At 38.7% G+C, this 21524-nt stretch overlaps 1 protein-coding gene across 4 annotated transcripts in view; it reads left to right on the top strand.

The window, feature by feature from the left end:
* The window catches only part of RALGAPA2 (Ral GTPase activating protein catalytic subunit alpha 2), a 136183-nt gene that overhangs the window by 59506 nt on the left and 55153 nt on the right, over positions 1–21524 (top strand). For all 4 annotated transcript variants that reach the window (XM_040611818.1, XM_040611819.1, XM_040611820.1 and 1 more), the window contains 13 exons: positions 1662–1790; positions 3215–3343; positions 5113–5171; positions 5905–6013; positions 6582–6692; positions 7049–7117; positions 7281–7418; positions 7934–8117; positions 10065–10836; positions 11142–11213; positions 12197–12320; positions 13238–13393; positions 20931–21089. In XM_040611818.1, coding sequence (XP_040467752.1) covers positions 1662–1790; positions 3215–3343; positions 5113–5171; positions 5905–6013; positions 6582–6692; positions 7049–7117; positions 7281–7418; positions 7934–8117; positions 10065–10836; positions 11142–11213; positions 12197–12320; positions 13238–13393; positions 20931–21089 — 2211 coding nt within the window. The remainder of the gene's footprint in view (positions 1–1661; positions 1791–3214; positions 3344–5112; positions 5172–5904; positions 6014–6581; positions 6693–7048; positions 7118–7280; positions 7419–7933; positions 8118–10064; positions 10837–11141; positions 11214–12196; positions 12321–13237; positions 13394–20930; positions 21090–21524) is intronic.

Below are 21524 nucleotides of genomic sequence, written 5' to 3'. Positions count from 1 at the left end.
TGTGTTGTGAGGAGCCCGGTGCATTAATCAGACCCTTAATTATAAAAAGGTGGGTCTTTTGTTCTGCTTGGAGTGTGAGTTTACCACTTGCTTTATGAGCTGCTGCATCCATCTGCTCTCTTTTTGAATGTTTGCATTCACTGATATTGACTTTAAAATGTATCAAAGGAAGTGATTAAAACTAGTTTAAACATTAACTTGAGTGGCATTTTAGCTTATTCAGGAAAGTGAAAGCATTATCTGCTACTATGTTAAAAACTAATATTATTTATTTAAAATGTATCACACAGCTATTTCATAGGATGTTGCTGCTTTAAATACCTAACAGAACACTAAACAGGTTCTGTCCAGGTGTTTGGCAGTGCTTTGAAAAAATACTAGTGGTGTTAAAGCATATCTTCATGTAGAAGATACGCTTCTTCATCTTCAGCATACCTTCATTTTTTCACATAGAGAAAAACGTGCTTGATTACTTTAGTTTCTGATGAAGAAATTGAGCATACAGACACATTCTGGGACTAAATTTAAGTTCAAGCCTTCTTTAACACGTCAGAAAACCAGTAAAGGTGGACATTGAAAATGGGTTTGCTCTGCAGCTTTTCTCTGAATCTTTATTGAGATGAAAAATAATTTTCTACTCTATATAGCAACAGCTTTATCTAATTCTTCAGCAAATGTTGCAGGTAAGGATTATATAGATTTGGTGTCTAATTTTAAACCTGCTGAAACCTTGTGGGAAGGAAATCTTAACTCAAATATAGGAACTTTGCTCTGATTTGGAGAGACTGTGAAGAATTGAAATGTGGAAGGATTAAGTTGGAACGCTTACCTTGCCTGTGTTCTGTGTCACAGGGTACTAATGAGAGCAGAGCAGTTGGCGGTGGTCTGTTCTTACATGTATAGTGCTACCTCTTAAAAAACAAACAAAAAAACCCCTCTGTTCTTTTTGGGCTTAGCTATATTTGCTGTCTTAGCTATTTAGAAGAAGAGGGACTTAGAATAATCTTGTTAGCATAGATTATTCTATGTGTTGCCATACTGTGTATGATCACTTCTTGCATTTGACACTGACATATTTCTCAGCTAGTTCAGACAGCTAAAAAAATCCTGTGTGTGCTGGAGCAGCCTAACAGTGGTAAGCCTCCCACCATCAGTTACAGCCTTGAGCTCCTTCAGGGCCAAGGCGGCATTCGTTTGGGTCATCTCATGTTGTTACGGCTACAGAATTTTGAGTAATGTGATTTTAGGAAATACCTCATTTAGAGAGTGTAATGCTTCATCTTAAATTGATTAACAGTTTGAACACTTTGAATCCGAAGTCTTATTTAACAGGAGAACTGTTATGCTTAGACACGAAGAGACATGGATGTTTGGTGTTGTGGTTTGGGTTTTTTTTTGTTTGTGGTTTTTTTTAACAGGAGTTTAAGAGTACAAATATTACCAAAATACAAAATGTGCTTTTCCAACTTAGCCTCTGCAGTGGAAAGTAGTGGTTGCTACATGACAATCGGTTGTGCCTAGAGCTGTGTTGCCCTGTGAATTATCACCTTGATTAGTGCGGAACTGGTGAATCACAAAGTTAAATCTTCTCAAACAGTCCCTTTTGTTTTTGGTGGCTTTTTTTATTTTATTTCTTCTCAAACGGGTAACTTCTCTTTCAGGATATCTTAAATACCGTTATAAAACACTGCCCACCTTGGTTTTTCTTCCTGGGCTTACCTGGCTTTACGATGCTGATAGGAGACTTCATTACTGCAGCGGCCAGGGTGCTGAGCACAGACATGCTGGAGGTGAGTATGGCAATGCCCAGTGCCCCTGTCCCCTGAGAGGGTGCACTTGCTAACGAGGTTCAGATATCTCCACTCTAACAGGTGTTGACTCATTAGTGCAATGTGAAACGGGGCTCTCGAGGCAGATACCATGGCAGCTGATGTGTGAAATTGTGGGATAAGGTGACATACTAGTATTGCAAAGGTGTTTCATCAAAAGGCCACAGTGTGAGAAATCATATCCTCGCTAATATTGCAGCACGCCTGTATGCTAAAAGCAGGACTTGGATTTCAGAATCTCATTAATTTTTTTTTCAGTGAGCAAATCTTGGAAATATGGAACTCTTTTGGTAATTCAGAATTTCTTACAAAATATCAACTTGAATAGAAATGTGACTCTGAATGATTAAATTAGTGAAGGATAAGTAAAATAGCGAATCAGTGATGGGATGCCAAAATAATAAGGGTAAAGGTCTGGCAATCCTGGGAAGAACAGGAAAGCTTTTTTGTACATGAAATACCAGTTGAGGGGAGGCCTTTCTGTCCATTTTGGCCAAGTGCTTTTACTGCTGCTCTTCTGACATTTGTGTAGCTGAGCAGGTGGCCCTGCACAGGAACACAGCCCTCTCATGTTTCAACAGAACTGAAATGGTGAGCCGTGAACCTAGCACACTTTTTCCATCATCCCTCAAAGCATTTACAGCCAGTAATTTTCTGACATCTCTCTTAAACTGATCAGTTTGATCATTGATCCAAAGCTTAAAAATGCTAATAAGAAGTGAGTACTTTACTTTCTATGGAAAAAAAACCCACCCAAACAACCGTACACCACTTCCAATTTTTCCTACAAGCATAAAACTTCGCATGATTATATAGCAGTAGTTAATGCATTTATAGCTTATGCCATGTTGCTTTTGATGGTTTTATTCAAGCAGGAATATGTACGCGTTCTTACCATGTATACAGTCAGTTCGAGTGCATTGTTCTGTCCTTTGTGTCACACAATCAGCTAATAATAGTGTTGGATTAGCACATAAAACTCCCACTCAGCTTTTCTTTAGGTTGTTTTGTATTTTTTATTGACACCAAATTGCTGATAGTTGGCTTGTGTCATGACAGAGGAGGTATTAAAAATGTAGAATATGCTTAGGAGCAGAGCCAGGTACCTGCTAGAGAAGCTCAGCCTCAGAAAAAGAGCAGAGCAACTCAGTAGCAAAAATCATGGGCAGGAAAGCGTTTGTTGCTTGCTGCTTCAGTGCAGCTTCTGCTGTAGTTGTAAAGGGAAAGCTACCAGGATATGTTCCTCAGGACACTTTAAATATTGCACTGTGAATACAGCACACTTACTGTTTATGGTGATGTACACTAAAATCCTAGCATATGTAATTTTCCTAACTTTATGAACTTGTTTTTATGAATCTTTTTGTTTACTTTTCCTTTGTTAGGCTCCCCGTTCAGAAGCTCACACCATCCTTGGTTCTCTTGTTTGCTTTCCAAACATCTACCAAGAAATCCCACTGTTGAGACCTATTTCAGAAGCCGGTGAGATCATTGCAGGAACTGCAGATGTGAAGGTAAAGTCACATTTCATTAGTAAATCTTAGGTAACCTGCCATATTTTTACTATTCAGTCACTTCAAAGCCCCACAACTGCACACGTTATATGTACTTATTTGATAAGCGTTGCTTTGCTTAACATGTACCATAAAATTAACAAAGCTTAGATACTGCAAATACAGTTTTATTTTCAAGGAGAGTGAACTGGCTGTGATAAAATGTGATGTTTTCCAGCCCAATGCCTGTCACATCACTAAATGATGTTGGTGATATTATTTAAAGTGTCTGTTCATTGTATCTGTGTATATTGGCTTGTCTTCTAAGAAGCGTGGGGTGTACATAAGGGAAGATATTTTTTGCCCTATTGGTATTATAGTAAAATGCTAAAGCAAGCTTCACTGTTAGAACCATCATCTTATGTGAATGGTTTTTCCCTGAGATTTAATTTCAGTGGGGCACCTTGAGACACAAATTGCTCTGCAGGATGGAAAGCTTTGTAATTTAATGACCTTCACAACAGTAATCTTGTAGGGGAAAAATCGCACATTCCCCCTCCCCCAAAGACCTGACAAAGACCTGGAACGTGACTTGCAGGTGAAACCTGCCCAAATAGGTGCCCTTATACAAGTCTGTTGCTTTTTGGTAAACCTGAGGCACACGGTGACCCATTGCTCAAAATTAGGTGTAGCTGGGGAGGAATCTCTGAATTCCTTGTGCGGCCTGAGAAGGTTGAACTGGAGAGAATGCAAAACCCTTATCACGCTTGGCTCCCAAGGTACCTTTCCTTCATCAGGCCTTGGATAGTCATTGGGGTTGTGTTAAAACAGTCTCAATTTTAAAAGTGTCTTTTCTGTACTGAAAAATACACTAATGGCTTGCTTGTAGTGACGTTCGGAATTAAGATTCTATAACTCGAAAGTGATAAAGTAGGTATGTTTATTGCACGCAGATGCACGGGGGATCGCTCCTCCACAAGCATGCATGCCCAAAGTGATGGACCATCTCACATTTATACAATAAAACAAATGAATATTCAATTAACACCTATACATATTCGTCACCTAAATCCGCTTACTCTCACTTCATATGTTAATTAGCTTATCAGTCCTTTGCCTGGAATGTGGTGGTCTTGCAGGTTTGTAGGTGATTCATGCCTTTGTGACCATCTGAACTTCTCCAGCAAGAAGACTTAGCACTCCCTTCCTCTAGATAACACTGGAATATCTCTCATCCTTTTCTCATTCTTTTTTAAAATAGCTCCTTTGTTAGAGGAGGAAGGGCAGGCGTCGCCCCTTTGTTAGAGGAAGAGGGGCAGGCGTCTTCTCAAAACTGTAGTTGTCTCCTCAGAGCTGTGTGCCTATGTGACCAGACACCGCACCCATGACCAGTCACCATACCCACATTCCTTGAGCAGACATATACAATCACAATCGATGTCCATTGTCCCCATTTCACACTATTTCTCCATATCAGTAGCCTAAACACTACAGTTTGTATTACCAAGTGATCACCACTCATTGTTAGTAAATACCCACCAACTCTGAAAATGAATTGGTTTCAGTCTTGCTGCCTGTTCATGATTTTTGGATGGATGATATTTATCCACAAGGGCCTGTATCAGTAAGTATTTCTCCCTTGACAAAATAAAATTGGCATGAGGTAAAAATGCTCTAAGAATTAACTGAGAATTAAAGTAATTTCACTTCTAACTATGTTAAAATTCAACAACTTTTTTAAACTAGATGTATGAAAAAGATGCTTATTTTAATTTATCTTACCATTTTAGTGTTACCTCATAAATATTTTATTGAAGAATGCTACAGAGGAGCCAAGTGAAGCTGCAAGGTAAAATTTTTGAGTAAAAGAAATGGGAAAATAGGAAAGTCTTTCTCACTTTTTTTTTTTCTGGTGCATGTATAGCTGAGTTGTTACTACTGCCTTGTGGTTTGGTCCTGTTTAGAGTTCTTCACTTGATGCCAAAATGGCACAGAGTAACTGCTCAGAGACAAATTTTGTCTTTAAGTAGCAAAGGTATTTATTTCGTGCAATGTTGGGGAGCTAGCCGATTCGCACCGGACAAACTAGCTCCAAAGTTTTCAGTGAAAAGTCAGGTAATTTATACAGTTTTCTGGGAGGTTACACAACATCTTTACATACATACTCATTTGATTTTGACACCTAATCATTCCATTGACAATAGGTGGGATCTAGGTGGAGTAGACCTTTCAATTTTCTTTGTGCAACGATTTCCTGACTTGATGGTCTCCTTGTCTCCTTCAGGTGCCCACCTTATTTTTTCTAATTATTCAGAGTACATTCCTTTCTAAACAGAGCATCACCCAGAGCATTGTACCAAACTCATCCCGACTAATCTTTTATTTTAAGACCTTGTTCTGTTTCACACTTTAGCCCTCTTAAGATGAGGTCCACTCAGCACCATGGAGGTGTTGACCTGCTGTGTGAGAGGGAAGAGAGATTGCATTGTTATACTTCTCTTTCTTTTTCTTTTTTTTTTATTTTTCTTTTCCCCCTGGATATTCTAAAAATTCTGACAAAAACACTTTTTCTTTTAAAAAAGATGCATAGCCATTTGTGGTCTTGGAGTTTGGATATGTGAAGAACTAACGCAATGCACAAACCATCCCCAAGTGAAGGAAGCAATCAATGTCATAGGTGTGACACTGAAGGTATTACTATGATGGCCTCTGTAATTAATAAGCATTGTGTAAAAAAGGTATCTTCATTTTTTACATAGTTGCTGATTATATGGAGGACAGTGTGCTGGTTTCTTTCCATTCAAAGCACTGACGGTATGCTGCTTAACACACAACTGCTCAGGACGCTCTACATGGCATTAGTGGTGTGGCATTAGTGGTGTGGCATTAGCCATCTTCAAAAAGAGATCTCTCCCAGTTCTGAACCATTGCATGTTATTATGTTCAGTGGGCATAGTTCTCAGAGTATATGCACAGTTATTCCGTGGGGCCAAGGTGGTGTCCTATATAAAAGCAGAAAATATTTGCAGAAATAGCATGGGATTGTGTACCTAAAGAGCCTTTCCCCAACAGCCCAAGTTAAGATTGCACAGGTAATGCTGAGCCTGCTGTTCACTAATGCTTACAATTGTGATTTTGCAACAGTAACATTCTTTATTGTTTGTGTAGATGCAAAATAATATAAAATGTAGAAAAACTGACTGTGTTGTATTATAGCTGGATATTCTATTTGGCTTCTAATCACCTTTTCTTCTTCCAGTTTTCTAATAAGCTGGTAGCTCAGGTAGCCTGTGATGTTCTTCAGCTTCTGGTTTCTCACTGGCAAAAGCTTCAGAAGTACGAATCCTCTCTGTCCAGAAAAATTACTGAAGTACGTCAGTTTCTTTAAAATATTTCTATGGAAATCATATGCAAAGTTGTCTTAATTCCTTACTTGAGCTACTGTAATTGTGACTTTCTGATTATTTTTCTTTCGTCTGTAATTACTGTTAGGAGATGCATTTGCTGTAATCCTAAGACCAGTGTACTTCTCTCATTTGTAGTGATGTATTTCCAAAATGATCAGTAAAACATTTTGTTTCACTTGGACATTGATTTACAAGGACAGTTAGATGCTCCTAAGAGAAGTTAATCTTTTTCATACCCTGTTCAAATGAAGTTTGATGCTCTGTCTTTATAGCAAAAGTAGTTAAATATCTTTCTGGAATTTTGTTTATTTTAACGTAGATCCTTGTGGCCACTATTGCATTTCTTTTGCCGAGTGCTGAATACTCTTCTGTGGAAGCAGATAAAAAGGTACATCACTGAAAAGAGCAGTCTCCATTCTTTCCTTGTGCTGTTCGAGATGGTTATTAAATGAAATTGCTTAGAAACAGAGCCGTATTTTAAACTTTCAAACTTATACCTTTAACTGTTTCATAGAATGTACCTAAATACTGTGTTCTGTGGTTTTGTTTAGTTTATAGTTTCACTGCTGCTTTGCTTATTGGATTGGTGTATGGCATTACCCATGAAAATGCTACTGGAGCCGGTATCTGCTGGTGTTCTTGAGGATCAACATGCATCTAAAGCCCCTTTACTGGACTATATTTACAGAGTGAGTATGAGGAATGAATGTGACTTACTGTGTCTAGATGTTTAAAGATGCTTTTCACTGGTCCTGTTATGGACAGAAGCATTTTTAGCAAGTTGTAGAAAATCATGAATTCTCGCAGTGTGGGCAGAAGTCATACAGATGAGAAGTTAATAATGCAACATGTTAAGATGGTAAGATCAGAGATGTAGAACAGAGAGAAGACAGTGAAGAGAGAAAGGTCAAATGCTTAAGACACCAAGCCAGGGAAAATAATTCAAATAGTTCTGCAAAGATTACTTGAAATGGGCTGTTAAAAACACAAAGTAAGGCCTGAAGCGAGCTGTTAAAAATACAAAATAAGTGCTGATGAAGTGTTATTTTAAAAACTCTGTGTTTACACATAGGTGGGTTTTGTACCATGTCCTGGCTTTCACAGTGTAAAAATTATGGTGGGTCACTCCTCGTTGAATGTGTTTAAGTGAGTAGTGTAATATATACTTCATTACTTCTTCAGTCTCATGCTTGTCCGCTTGCAGGTTCTACACTGCTGTGTGAATGGCTCCAGCACGTATACTCAGCAAAGCCATTATGTGCTGAGTCTGGCAGATCTCTCGTCCAGTGATTACGACCCATTTTTGCCACTTGGGAATGTCAGGAGCTCTGAGCCAGCCCATTGCCACTCTTCCACAGATTTGGGCAACCTGCTCACTGTTGCTGAAGGTAAGAGAATTCACAGTGTGGTGAGGACCAGCATGTCGGTGTTCAGCAGCTAGGAAATAAAGCTTTCCAGGTTACATCTCTTCCTTGAAAATGTCCTCCTTACTGCATGCAGCAACTGTTCCTTGAAAAACTGGGCAGTGCCCTTTTTGATTGATTTCAGTTGTCTCTGTAATAGGATATTCAAGTTTGTTGCTGACATTGCTCTTTACGAAGATCACAGGAGAAAGAAAATGACACTATGGTGCTGTATAGCAGAGATAGAATAGACCGAGAAGCTGGTTTTGCCTTTGGTACTGCTTAGAATTTAGTATATAGAATTAAATTCAACAACCAAAGATGAGCCCCAAATCAAACTTCTTTCAGAAATATGCAGCTGCCCTTCTTGAATTTTTCAGCAGAAACGAACCCATTGTCATAGATAATTTGCCTGCTCTGAGTGATTGGATAAGAAAATGTACAATTTGGATAAAATTCTGCAGCTGCATAAATATGCAGTTCCTGCTGATTCACAATCTACCTGTCTTTAAAGTGAAAAGAGATTATTTGGATCTAGGTACGTGTTACTAACTTTCAAAAGTCAACTTAAAAGAATGCATCCAAACACATGAAATAATTTATTTTTATAAATATATATTTTATCTCTAAAGGATTTATCATAGAGGTCATCTTTATTTCATACAGTTGTTAAAAATAACCTTTAAAACAATGGCTGTTCAACTATGAATTATGTCCATTTTAAGTAATTTCACATATTAATATGCATTAATGTATTTCTGCAAAGGAATCAAAAGTACAGATGCAATATGAAGTTGAGCAAGATAATGTTGGATTGACAGTGATGCTGTAAAACAGTACTTCCAAGTTTTGATGGTGTCCTTTTTTCCATCGTGCAGCTTATTTTCTTTGGTTTTGTGTGTGTACTTTTAACAAAAAAGTTAAAAACATTAAACCTGTTCTGCACAGGTTCCTTACTGAGTAGGACATGCTGCGAATAGCAGAAGGATAAAGTTACATGTTGGGTACATTTCTTGTTTTGGGTAGAATGAGTTGTTTGTCCTCTTGGATATGTTGGTGTCATACAAGTTCTTTGGTTAGCTTGCTTTTGAAAAGGATCAGTTCAGAGATTTTTCTACTTACAGGATACAGGAAAAGAACGAAGAGCCTCTTGTGAGAGGAGGCTGAAAAATTTTGGTTTTGGCGGGGCTAGGAAAAAGCTGAAAAGGGATGTAACTGTTGTTTAAAAGTGCATTAGAAGGTATAAATAGCAAGGAAAGAGGAAAATGCTATAAACTAAAGAAAAATGGTTTGAAATTGAGCATGAACCAACCTTGAAAATTATAAGGCTATAAAAAAGGGGTAATATTCTGGTATAACATTCCAGTAGAAGCGGAGGAACAACGTAACTCGGAGCATGATCAATCTATGGAATAACAGATGTATTTGCCTGTGCTGAAGGGAACATCTTGGAATCCAGAAAGTCTCTTCCTGCCTCATACATAAACTTTTGCACTATGCTGCTAAAGATCAAGAAGCAGTGGTTCTTAGTTGCATCACTGGTTTACCTTTGCTTTTGTGCCGTGTCCCTCTCTTGCTATGATTGCTGTGGGGATGACTGGGAATACAGACGCTAAGGAGAAACACTTTAACCTGCCAGATTAAACTAGTGACAGCAGGTGCTGTGGGATTGCTGTGAAGGACTTTGTGCATGTTTGTGGAGACCTGGATGTTACATTAGACTGAATGTCAAAGAGCATGTGGTAAAATAAAATAAAATGTGTGACAGGTAGAATTTCTTGGAAGCTGATTGTAAATAGTTTCTTTAACAGGAAGAATTAGGAGGACAACTAAGGCAAGCTTCTGAAATCTTACAGAAATTTGCAGATGCTCTTTTTTTAACGGTGTCTTGCTGCTGTTACTGATCTATTATCTTTTTGTTGATCATTTTAGAAAAAAGGAGGAGGAATTTAGAGTTGATACCTTTAACGGCGCGGATGGTTATGACTCACTTGGTGAATCACCTGAGTCACTACCCACTTAGTGGAGGCCCTGCCATTCTCCACAGTCTCCTTAGCGAGAACCATGACAACTCCTACGTTGAGTCCTCCGAGCTGTCCTCAGAAGTCTTCCGGAGTCCCAACCTGCAGCTCTTTGTGTTTAATGACAGTACTCTTATATCTTACCTCCAAATCCCTGCAGAGAAGACGACAGACACTGAGCCAGCAGCTACCCCCTCAGACGTTAGGGTAATTGTCAGAGATATCTCAGGGAAGTACTCTTGGGATGGCAGAATATTGTACGGACCTTTGGAGGGCTGCCTTCCACAGCAGAGTGCAACGAATGCATTTGTGATCTCGGGCAACCCTGAGCACCACTTCACTTCTCAGAAAGACATTTCTCAGGTGGAAGACGGAGAAGATGCCCTGGACCACTTGCTGGAAAAGATTGGTAACACCAGCCCTGAATGTCTTTTACATCCCCAGCGAAAGCTGAACGAGCCGTCGCCACCACCGTTTGGTATGAGCTACGACCAAGAGAATGCAATTGCTGAAGCCCTGATGAGGCAGAGTGCCCGTGAAAAAGAGTATATATTTAAGTGCAGCTCGGAATTCGGTATGAAGGTGGCCCGTCAAGAACCACCACGTCCTGCTGAACCTCAAGCATCCTTTTATTTCTGTCGGCTGCTGCTAAATGACTTGGGGATGAACTCCTGGGATAGAAGGTAGGAAGAGAGGGTTCAGAACATGTGTATGGTGCTCTTACTCTTCTCACTTCTACCCCCAAACAGGTACACACTTAAAGTGAGAATTATGTAGCTGGGTGGTGGGCAGAGCATACCTTTGGACTTTTATGGATACCTGCTTCAGTGATTATTTTAAATAGATGTAGACTGTTTATAAATACAATAAAAAAATAATTTGAGTTATGCTAATTTGATTCCCTTCTCTCAGGTATTTGAATGAGAAAATACTGTGTCTGTACTGTCTTACATTTTCCTTCAAATATTTTTTTTTAATCCATTTGTAGAAAAAGCTTTCATCTTCTTAAGAAAAATTCAAAATTACTGCGAGAACTGAAAAATCTGGATTCCCGCCAATGGTAGGTAATGCTTACTAAACACACCATTGATAAGGTTAGTGTTTCCGAAGACAGAATGAGTAAGTTGCCAAAACCAAAACTTCATTAAAATTGCATGTGCTAGCAATACAAATATTTGTATGAAAAACGGATTGTTTGTTTTTAAAGAGTTCTGGAGCCTGAATGGATAAAGTATTTTCACTGGCACTATATACATAGAATTCAAAATGAGTAGCAAATAATAAGACACAGCAACTATTTCCTGTTTTTTTTAGCTGAGAGGGGAGGGAAGAAGTTTCAAATTTTTTTGTGACCTTGGCTCAACTCAGACAGGATGATTTTCTGCAGGGTGATCCCTGTGTCGGAAGCAGTATTTTAAAGGGTGATCTCCATACAACTGCTTTACGGCCAGGTAGTGGCAGAATAGAATTCTGAATATGATATATTCTTTTTAATTACTTGACACGTAGCTATTTGAAAAATATGTGCAGCACTGCAGAGTTCTGATTTTCTTCTATCCCAGCAATTCCCTTACCAAATCCACTCAGCTGGTTTTCAAAGAAGCCAGTTGTCACTGTCAGCCTTGTAGAACTCAACCCAGGATCTGGAAGTCAGTAATGTTTTTCTTTCTTGTATATCATCACCCTATAATTAAAATTCTGTAGGTTATATTGTGCTCCCATTAACACCTGTGCAATCTTACTGTCGTTGGCAAGGTTGCACAGATGTAAGTGATTAGCTGTGTAATTGGAACTTGGTCATCAATTCTTTTGCTGATGCACAAAAGGAATAGACTTGGCTCTGCTCTCTGAACTGTGGTGTCTGCAGTGTGGTCATGGGGAAAAATAATTGGTGAAAATACATTTCTGCAACTGAAAGTGATGTAACGGACAGGTGGAGTTAAACATGGTTGCTTGTTCATAGCTTTTGAGTGCAGGTGGTCTGAAAAATAATTTTGAGCTAAAACTTCTCTAACCTTCGTTTCTTTCTATATCAAATTACAGCCGTGAAACGCATAAGATTGCAGTGTTTTACATTGCAGAAGGACAGGAGGACAAATGTTCCATACTGTCCAATGCACGAGGAAGCCAGGCATATGAAGATTTTGTTGCTGGACTGGGCTGGGAGGTAATAGTCATAAATTTAGGCAAGCTAACATACTGGAAAACAAATTGCTTATCACTGCATATTTATAATTATTAAAAAAAGATTATTTTTTTATACACGTTAATATTCAGTAGTACTTAAGATCACCTTTTCAGCAGAATGCTGTAAATCCACATGCTACTTCTAGATGAACCCATCCTACATGTTTGTGATTGCACAGGTGGTGCTGCAGTGGACACTTCTGCTTTCTGCATCATTAAGACCTACAGCATAATTTCACCGTAATTTTAGCTCCTTTTAGCTCTTCACATACCCAACCACAGGACTGCTTTACAAAGGACAAAAATGTTTGTTTAGTTTGCATTGTTGAAATGGTGTCAGTAACCTAAAATGACATGAACATTTACGGTTTTTGGAAATACCAAGTAGCTGCTTTCCATGTTCAAGGATTTAAGTGACACAGGGTCTACAGGGAGAGGTAGCATCCTCGGACTGATGCAGCTGGGTAAACAAACAAGCTGTTGGACACAGGCTTGTCTTCGGAAAAACATTTCTTCTAAGAATAATTTCTTCTAAGGTTTTCCTTTTTGTATGAACCTTCTGATTGTTTATATTTTCTCTGCACTTCATAATTATTTCTCAGGGTGTATGTGCATGACAGTGCTTTTGCATCCTTGCTGTTTGCTGGAATAGCCATATAGATAATGACACAGTACCTAGTGAAGAGATGTTTAGTTTTAGTAAATGCCAGATACAGGAATAGGAAACAGACAGATTAACACAAAGATCACAAACTTGTAAGGGAAGACTTCCTTTTTCTCTGGGTTGGCTACAGAATTCAAGAGTGGTAAATTCACCAAGTCTTGGTATATAAATAAATACTGATCTATTCATCAGTCTTTTCAAGTTTCTTCTAATTATGACTCTCAATCAATCAGGTTGATCTTTCAACGCATGGTGGGTTTATGGGCGGCCTGCAGCGCAATGGCAGCACAGGACAAACAGCACCCTATTATGCTACCTCGACTGTGGAAATTATTTTTCATGTGTCTACAAGAATGCCATCAGATTCAGATGATTCGCTTACCAAAAAGGTAAATAATTTCCTGAGCATTTCAAAACATTGTCTGTAGTCTTCAGGTGCTTATAATTGAAGTTTAAACTGAAAATGGATTGTGCTAACTGGTCCTAGCAGGCCATCTTTGCTGTGCCACATGGTGCTCTGCAGCTATATTACCTGAATTAAATGGCATCTAAATTCTGGATTCAGAAATGCAATTAACATTTCCATGGTAGCCTCAAATACCGCCATTAGTAATAATATTAGCAATAATTTCATCTGTATGTTCTCTGCCTGCCAAAGCTGTTGTAGTTTGGTAGAACAAAACAACCAAATGCAGCATAATAAAACCTTACAGATGAATCGTCCAGCACATAACAGGAAAGAAAATAAGTGAAAGAGAAGTGACAAGCATACTACCAAAAGCAGCCAGCTGATATTTAAAACCATTATCCAGTTATTCACAATTCTGACAAGCAGACTCTACTTCAAAGATGGCCAGAACCCAGCCCCAAATTTTGTTGGTATCAGTACTTAATCATTTGTCTTTCCTAACAAGGAGTGATTTCAGATTATGGTGCTTGCCAACTGCTGCTTAGAGTCAAAGAAGATTTTAGGTGCATACTGAATCGTTGCCTTTTTAATTAGGATTGGCAACTTGTCCTACATAGGTTGTTAATGTGTGTTAATAATGCTGCTACAGCCATCCAGCCTACCATGTGATACTATTGTGCTGTGAAAATTATCTATAAATATGTCACTGGGTGATTGTATTGGTTGTCCAGTTAGTTTCAAAATACCATGTGCTTTTCCTTGAAATAAAAAGGTAGAATTTCTGATTACTGGTCTTGAAAAATTGCCCAGCATTTAATAGTAAAGCTAGAGCCTTTCTTTTTTTTATTGTGATAGCTGTCACAAAAAAAAGGCAACAAAAAAACGCCAACACAATTACATGTTTCCCTTTATGAAGGCAACTCATTATCTTCATATTAGTGGATTTATGTGGCTATGGAAAAAAATAAATGTAATCAGAGTACTTCAGGATAGAGCAGTAGGGCTGTGGTACATATTAAGAGGCTGTATAGGCTCTGTCACTTTACCAAGGTAGGGCTCATCTGTATTTTTATTGTTCCTGGCTGGTATTTATCCAGCTGCTAGTTAAAAACTCCAGTGACGAACACTACAGTTTCCCTAGGCAATGTATTCCTATGCTCCACTTCTTGTACCATCAGAAAATTTCTTGTGGCATCTACTTTGCTTCAGTTTAAGCCCATTTATTCTTAACCTATTCCACATGGATATGGAGAACAGATTATTTTGCAGCAGAGTTACTCATGTTTGAGAACTCCTACCATATTTTTCCTAGTCTTATTTTTCCTACACGGATTGTGGTTGTTTAGTCCAATCTTCGCATGTAAGTCGTAGCTCCTGGATTTTACGGATGCATAGCAAAGACAGTGAAATACTGTCTAGCTGTTGAGTAATACATCACCTGGGAGAGGAGAGAGCACAGACTGACAGAGCTACCACAAGGGGGAAAATGGGTCTTAATTGCAAACAGTGTATTTTACTAATTCTCCTAATTCCCATCCATGTTAGGGATAACACAGACACTGAGAAAGTCTGGTTATTCTATTTAATTGTATTCCCTATATTTGTTTTAAGAGAATTTCTTCTTTGTGAGAAACAAAAAGCACAAGCATTTAGTTAGTTGCCAGCTTCCAAGTCTTGAAGTGCTAGGAAACAAGGCCAACTCCAGTACATATCATCCACAGAAATCACTGCAAAGTAATTGCTTTAAGATTTTAAAAAACACAAAAAACTTAAATCTGCTGTAGGAATGAAACCCTGCAGGGATCAAACTGTGTATTCCTGTAAAGAAGGACAAAGCTCTGAGCAACCTAATGGACTTCGGGAGCTGCCCCCACTGTAAACAGCGAGTTGGACCAGATGACTTCCAGAGGTCTTTTTTAACATATAATCTTCTGTTTATATTATAATTTAACATATAATGCTTCTGCACAGAACAGATTCATTTATCACAGCTCTTTTGTAAGCAAGCATATATTTTTTGTGCAAATTAGCACAGACTTGTTAACAAATTTTATACAATTGCAGCAAAGAGTGCAGGCAAGATGCATTTCAGAAGCACTGTAAAATTACTCGATGATTGATAGTTCTGTAATGCTTTGAAAATGCTGATGGATGAACTAGCCTGCATTTGAAACCAGTGGTTTGAGCGTGAGTGTATATCCACAATATATGGAATATATAATACTGGAAGAACTCTTCTAACCCTACAAGTGTTGGTTACTTGAAATTTCCACTTGTGAACCTTTGCTGTGGAGGCCCTATACTGAAATATGTAAAGGCAAGTACATTGATACTTTAGTGACAAAATTCCTCAGCCTACAGAAGTCCCACGTTGATTTTTTGGCAGCCTTTCATCTGCAGGCCACAACTGGCACGTGTGTCTGAAAAGAAACATGTGACTGCCTGCAACATACTCTTAAACAAGAGGAAAATGTATTTTCCCCACACACACACCTGTTGATGCTGCGCTTGTGAATTCTGCAATACCTGGTTAACTGAGTCGTGATCAGATGCAATGGTGCTTCCAAGATTGTGGCAACTCTTGGATCATCAGAAGTATTTTAATATTTCCACTTGCTCACTGAACAGTTAGCGCATGCTGGGCTGATTATTGGAATGGTACGTCCAGGTTGAAAAAATATTTTATATTTATTACTTCTTTCTGTTAATCCTTCTTTTTCATAACAGTGTGTGGGAGGAAGGCAGATGACAATGTCATTGCATACCTTCTCCATTTTACTGTTTGCTGTGATAAAACTATATATTGTGATAGAGTACAGTATTACTGGTAGGAGAAGATTATATTATGTTGCCAGTCACAATGCAATGGGGGCCCCAACGTTTTTCCTTGCCTTTTCTCCTGCTTCTATCAAATAGGATCCCATGGATGCTATCTGGAACCTAGGGGGTCCCCCTTATCTCTGAAATCTTTATGTAATTTCTGTGGTTTCTTCTCTGCTTATTTTGCCTACAGACAGGCAAAAAGAATTCAATACCAATCAGTGTGCTCGGCTTGCAGGCTCTGGAGCTGAACAGAAGGTCTTACCACCTGCTGGCCAAGGAAGTAGTACAGCAGGTCATAAATTCTGTGGGCTGGGGAATTAAGCAGATGCAGTAATTTTACTTAAATATATTATTATGGGTCTTTATTTTTACCGAACACAATAGGATAAATTCACTTCTGGTATAAATTTGTAAGAATAAGTACACTTCCACTAAGGATGAACTTGGCCCCATATTTTTGTGCAGTACAGTTGTAATTTGCAGTTTGTATTCCTTCATTTGAAGTATATGCTGACATATTATATTGCTCTTTCAGGAGGAAGCAAAAATCCCCTCTCCAAATAAGTCTTAGCCCTGAAAGAAATCTTTTCTGGTGGAATAATCAAAATTCAGCTGATATCTTTTGCTGCCATAGGGTTCAGCATCATTGGTTCTAAACTTTTTTTTTTTTTAATCTGGCTATCTTGTGGCAAGAATGAAAATCAGTCATAGTAACAGCATCATACTGTCCCTGTCTTGTTCTACCGAAATTGTACTTACCGGTTTAAAAACAAGCTGCAGAATTTGTGATTTATTCAGTCTTCTCCATTGTCATAGCAGAACTTTTTCAATTCAGAAATCTGGTTGCAACCCCATACTGAACTCTTGCTCTTTCGCCACAGAAATTTGTTAGCTAGAGCTAGATTAGATTTTTAGCAGCTAATCTAACTGCTGTAGGGGTTTGCAAAGTGGGGACAGAGCTGTGGTATTGGATTTGTCCAATTCATTTGACTCCAGGACTATAATTGCACTTATGTCTTACAAGGCTTTTATAGCCTAGGGCTGGCGAGCAGCAGAAAAACAAATTGGCAGTGATACAGTAAGAGTGAAAGGGAATGAAAGGCACACATTATCAGTCTCCAGGCAGCACTGTTCTGGCAGGAAGTTTCTTGGTTAATTTACAAATAAAACTTAGATTTTAGGATGGGTACACTGTCAGCCAGACAATGGGGATGTCAGGCCCGACTGTTACTTAGCAAAAGTAGCAGCCCTGCCTCCCCAAAAGCAGAAATTCTTCAGTCGAACAGACGACTCCTCTCTGGAGCCAGCTGGCTGTGTAATGCAATTAGCAGGGAAAGGAGGTCAGGCCATTAGGTGTGTACCGTGACCAGTGTCAGCGGCGGCGTGTTGCCTGGCAGTCAAGTCAGCGTGCAGCCCAGCCGAAGCGGGGAGCCTTGAAAACTATTTGCTCAAGCGAAGGCGAGCGTCAGGGCTGGGCGAGCCTCCCGGTGCCGAGGCTGGCTGCGTAGCTTCTGGAGCTGCTGGCTGCGCTCGGGTGCCCGGCTCGGGGCTGAGGAAACACAGACCAGATATGATTAACGACAGCGTGATGCACATCAGAAGCTATACATCGACCCAGCTTCCAGGCGTGGGGTGCTCAGCATAGCTGAGCCATCAAGCTGTGGCTGCGCCTGAGAATGTATATATTTTGTTCGTGTTAGCGAAACCGCTTTTATGTGCAAGCTGAAAATTCATGCACAGTCAGCTCATTCAGGGAGGAGAGGCAGCTGCGATTTCAAGAGCTGCCTTCCCTGAACGTTTGTAGAGAGATGGTTCAAGTCGGCCATAAACTTAAAAAACCTGACTGCTTGTGGTTGAGCTGGTCTGTTGTTTGGTTTTGCTTTTTAATGTATATTTTGCCTCGTGGCTGCTTTGGTTGTGTGGTTTTTTTGTTTTTTTTTTAATGTGTTGGGCTTTATCTTTTTATTTTCTCTGCCCCTAAACTGCATGGAGAGCATAGCATGGGTCTCCATTCCAAAAGCATTGTCTGTGTTACTTTGGGCCTTTAAGCAAAACTTGCTGGTCCCCTTCAGGGTACAGAGTCTGGCCTGCAGCTTTTATTTCAAATGAGCAATACAGGGAAATTTTCCACTGATAAGATTTTAATACTGCTTTTTATCAATGAAATTATCTTTCAAGAATAAATATCTTTGCTTAATACCAATTTTATATTTGTAACATATCTTATAAATACAAAGATTAAGACTATGACTTCAAAACAATGATAGGTAGTAACTCAAGCTTCAGAATGAGTTACTAGCACGTGATGAGGATTGTAGTAATTTATTATTACATGATGTTTGCAAGCTTTTGAGCTGGTAGCTATCACTTCCTGTCTCAAGCACAGCAAGCATCGATTGCTCTAACTTCTTTTATTGAATTTTACCTGTTTATTGAATTTTGTTCTCTTGGATGCGATAGTAGTACATAGTGTTTGGGGATTCTTTAGTGTGAAAAGTATTTGAATATTAGCAGAATAGTTCCCTGTGATTTAAAAATGGTCTCTTAAGTGCTCTTTGGTTACTGTTTTTATAGTGGTATATGCTATTTATCACTCTAAAAGCAATAGGAGGCAAGGCAGTGCAGAACCTTTTCTTCACGGTTTGTTTGTGTAGAAAGAAGTGCTGTGTTCACTTTGTGACAATTGCATCACCTTAAAGAAATCTGTTTCCATATTTATTTGTTGCGCTCTTTAAAGCAGAAGTTGCTAAACACTGCTGTTGTGGGCTTCCTCTGTTGTGAAGCTGGTGCCAGAACTCACTCTAGTATTAGGATGCGTTGGATTCTGCCTCGTAAATTGTGGGTGCTGCTTACAAATATGCTGCCGTTGGGCTGCTCTGAATACAGCTGGTGTGAGCCGGGTCCTTCCTTCGCTCAGCTTTCATAGAAAATTACAGCTCAGCTTCGGCTGAGAATAGCCAGATATTCTGGGAAGGAACAGCCGTGCCAAACACTTCGGTCCTCAGTGTGTAGAACCTGTTGTGCACAAAGTCTTGCAGCCAGACAGATTTTTTTGGGGGGGCTTTTAGGACTAAACTTTACATCTTACTAGTAATGACTTTTAAGGTGACCTAGCTGCAGCTGTTCACAGAAAAGTGAAATCAGAATTTTGTTGTATCTGTAAATTACTGCTTAGTTTTGTATGTATCAGTCTGTATTGTGACATTATCAAGATAAGTATTTTCTTGGGTGTTGCTTTATTTTTACTGAGCGATTAAGAAAATATAAGAATGCACAGAAATCAGGATGCCTGTGAGAACAGCAGTTTGTACTGATTTTTATGCATGTAAGAATCTCTAGTAATAGTCTTGTTAATGTTTCTGTGCTTTTATAAGATGCAGGTTTTTGTATTTTTTTCAAAAGAACAGAAAATATCTTTTATTTGTAGGTGCAAATAAAATAAAACTCTATCTTCTATTTAAAATAAATGAAGAATCTAAGGCAGTCTGTGAACTTAGCTTTATTTTACTCTGCTACAGTATAAACTGTAAGAAAAGTTCATAGTTTTAACTTTTTGATTCTCATAATGTGTTATGGTTGTGCCATGTTTCTCTTACAACTAGGGTACAGTTTGCCATCCAATATGTAGGAGTGAAAGTCACTAGTTTTAAAGGCGCTACCTGGTTCTGAAGAGGGAAAATGAAGTGGTACAATATTGGCTGATACGAAGCGGGTTGAGATTACTTAGCTGATGTTTACCAATGAAAATCACTACCTTTTTTATTATACCCCCCCCGCCCCCCTTCTTTTTCCCCTGCATAGAGATGGTGAAGAAGGCAGAGCTACGTTTTGGCTTCTTTGTTAGGTCTATTGTGCACATTGTTCCAGGGGCTAGCACCAAATTGGGGAGCAGAGTGGGGGTGGTCTTTTAAGCTTTAAGTGGGACTTAAATTCTCTTTATGCTTTGGGCTGGCATTCTGCATATGGATTAAATTTTAACTTTAAAGCTTACAGTTGAAACTATTGTGTGTAGCTTGTACATGATTGCCAAATACTATTTGCCATCTGTTAGATCACCTCCAGTTCCTCCAATAACAAAGCAAACATGCAGGCTTTCAGATACATTTTGTGAATGTCACATTTAAATTTTATACATATTTTATGCAGTTCTGCTCCAAATAAAAAGGTAACTCCCGCAGTATTTCCCATTCTTCTCTAATTCACACTGCCCAGAAATTTTGCTTACGTTTTCAAACAAAAGTCCTCTCCAGACAGAGTCAGCAAGGAGATACTTGTAGTGTAATAAATTCAGGAATAGTGGTTCATCATGGAAAGTTTCTTCACATCCTGAGTCGAGGCATTTCATGTTTCTGTAACAGCTGCCTTATTTTAGCTGGAATATGGTGTTCTCTTGGTGGTTTTGTTCTAGTAATTCAGATTTCCATCTTAAATTATTGCAGGTAATGTACATTTACATATCATGCTAATGGCTAGTTCGATAATTACTTAATTAAGCCATCAAACAACAATGCGTTCTGAATGAAGCGAATTATTTAGCTGATCTTTTCATGAGCAACTGGAGAAAAACAATATTTTAACTTTTTCTGTAATGAAATATTTCTACTATTGAGCGTTGTAATTCAATTTGTGTGCCATGACCCCTCATAAACTGTTGTTATCACTCTGATTAATAAAGAGCCAATTTGCTGTTGCAGCTTCGTCACTTGGGAAATGATGAGGTTCACATCGTCTGGTCTGAACACACTAGGAACTACCGCAGAGGCATTATACCAACAGATTTTGGAGATGTTTTAATTGTTATTTATCCAATGAAGAATCACATGTTTTTCATAGAGATAATGAAGAAACCAGAGGTATGTTTTGACTGCTTTATTGGATCTATCATGTGTGTTATACAAGTGACCAACAGTTTTGTTCCTTAAATAAAACTCACTGTTTTAGAGTTTGGGGGTTTGTTCCAGGAAATACAAAATATAGTCTGTCCATCTCAGTTTAAAAGTATGCTGAGCAATGAGCTTTTACTTTAAACCTAGAATTACTGATATTTCAGAAATCTCAACCCACAGGAGTTATTGGACAAAGGGCAACGTTTAAAATCATTGTGAATTTCCAATGCAAGGCAATAAAAGCAAAAGAATAAAGATTTAAGTTCCTCATTTGCTATTAATTCACCCTGTATTTTTTATACATACATATAATTACCCAGGCTTGGTAACTGATGTACATATGGTATTGCGCATAACCTCACATGTTTTTGAGACAGTCATCATAATCTGACTCGGTGGGAT

Source organism: Falco naumanni, chromosome 12, assembly GCF_017639655.2.
Source record: "Falco naumanni isolate bFalNau1 chromosome 12, bFalNau1.pat, whole genome shotgun sequence".
NCBI lineage: Eukaryota > Metazoa > Chordata > Aves > Falconiformes > Falconidae > Falco > Falco naumanni.
The sequence above is the reverse complement of the archived record's forward strand: the minus strand, read 5'-3'. Positions and strand labels throughout refer to the sequence as shown.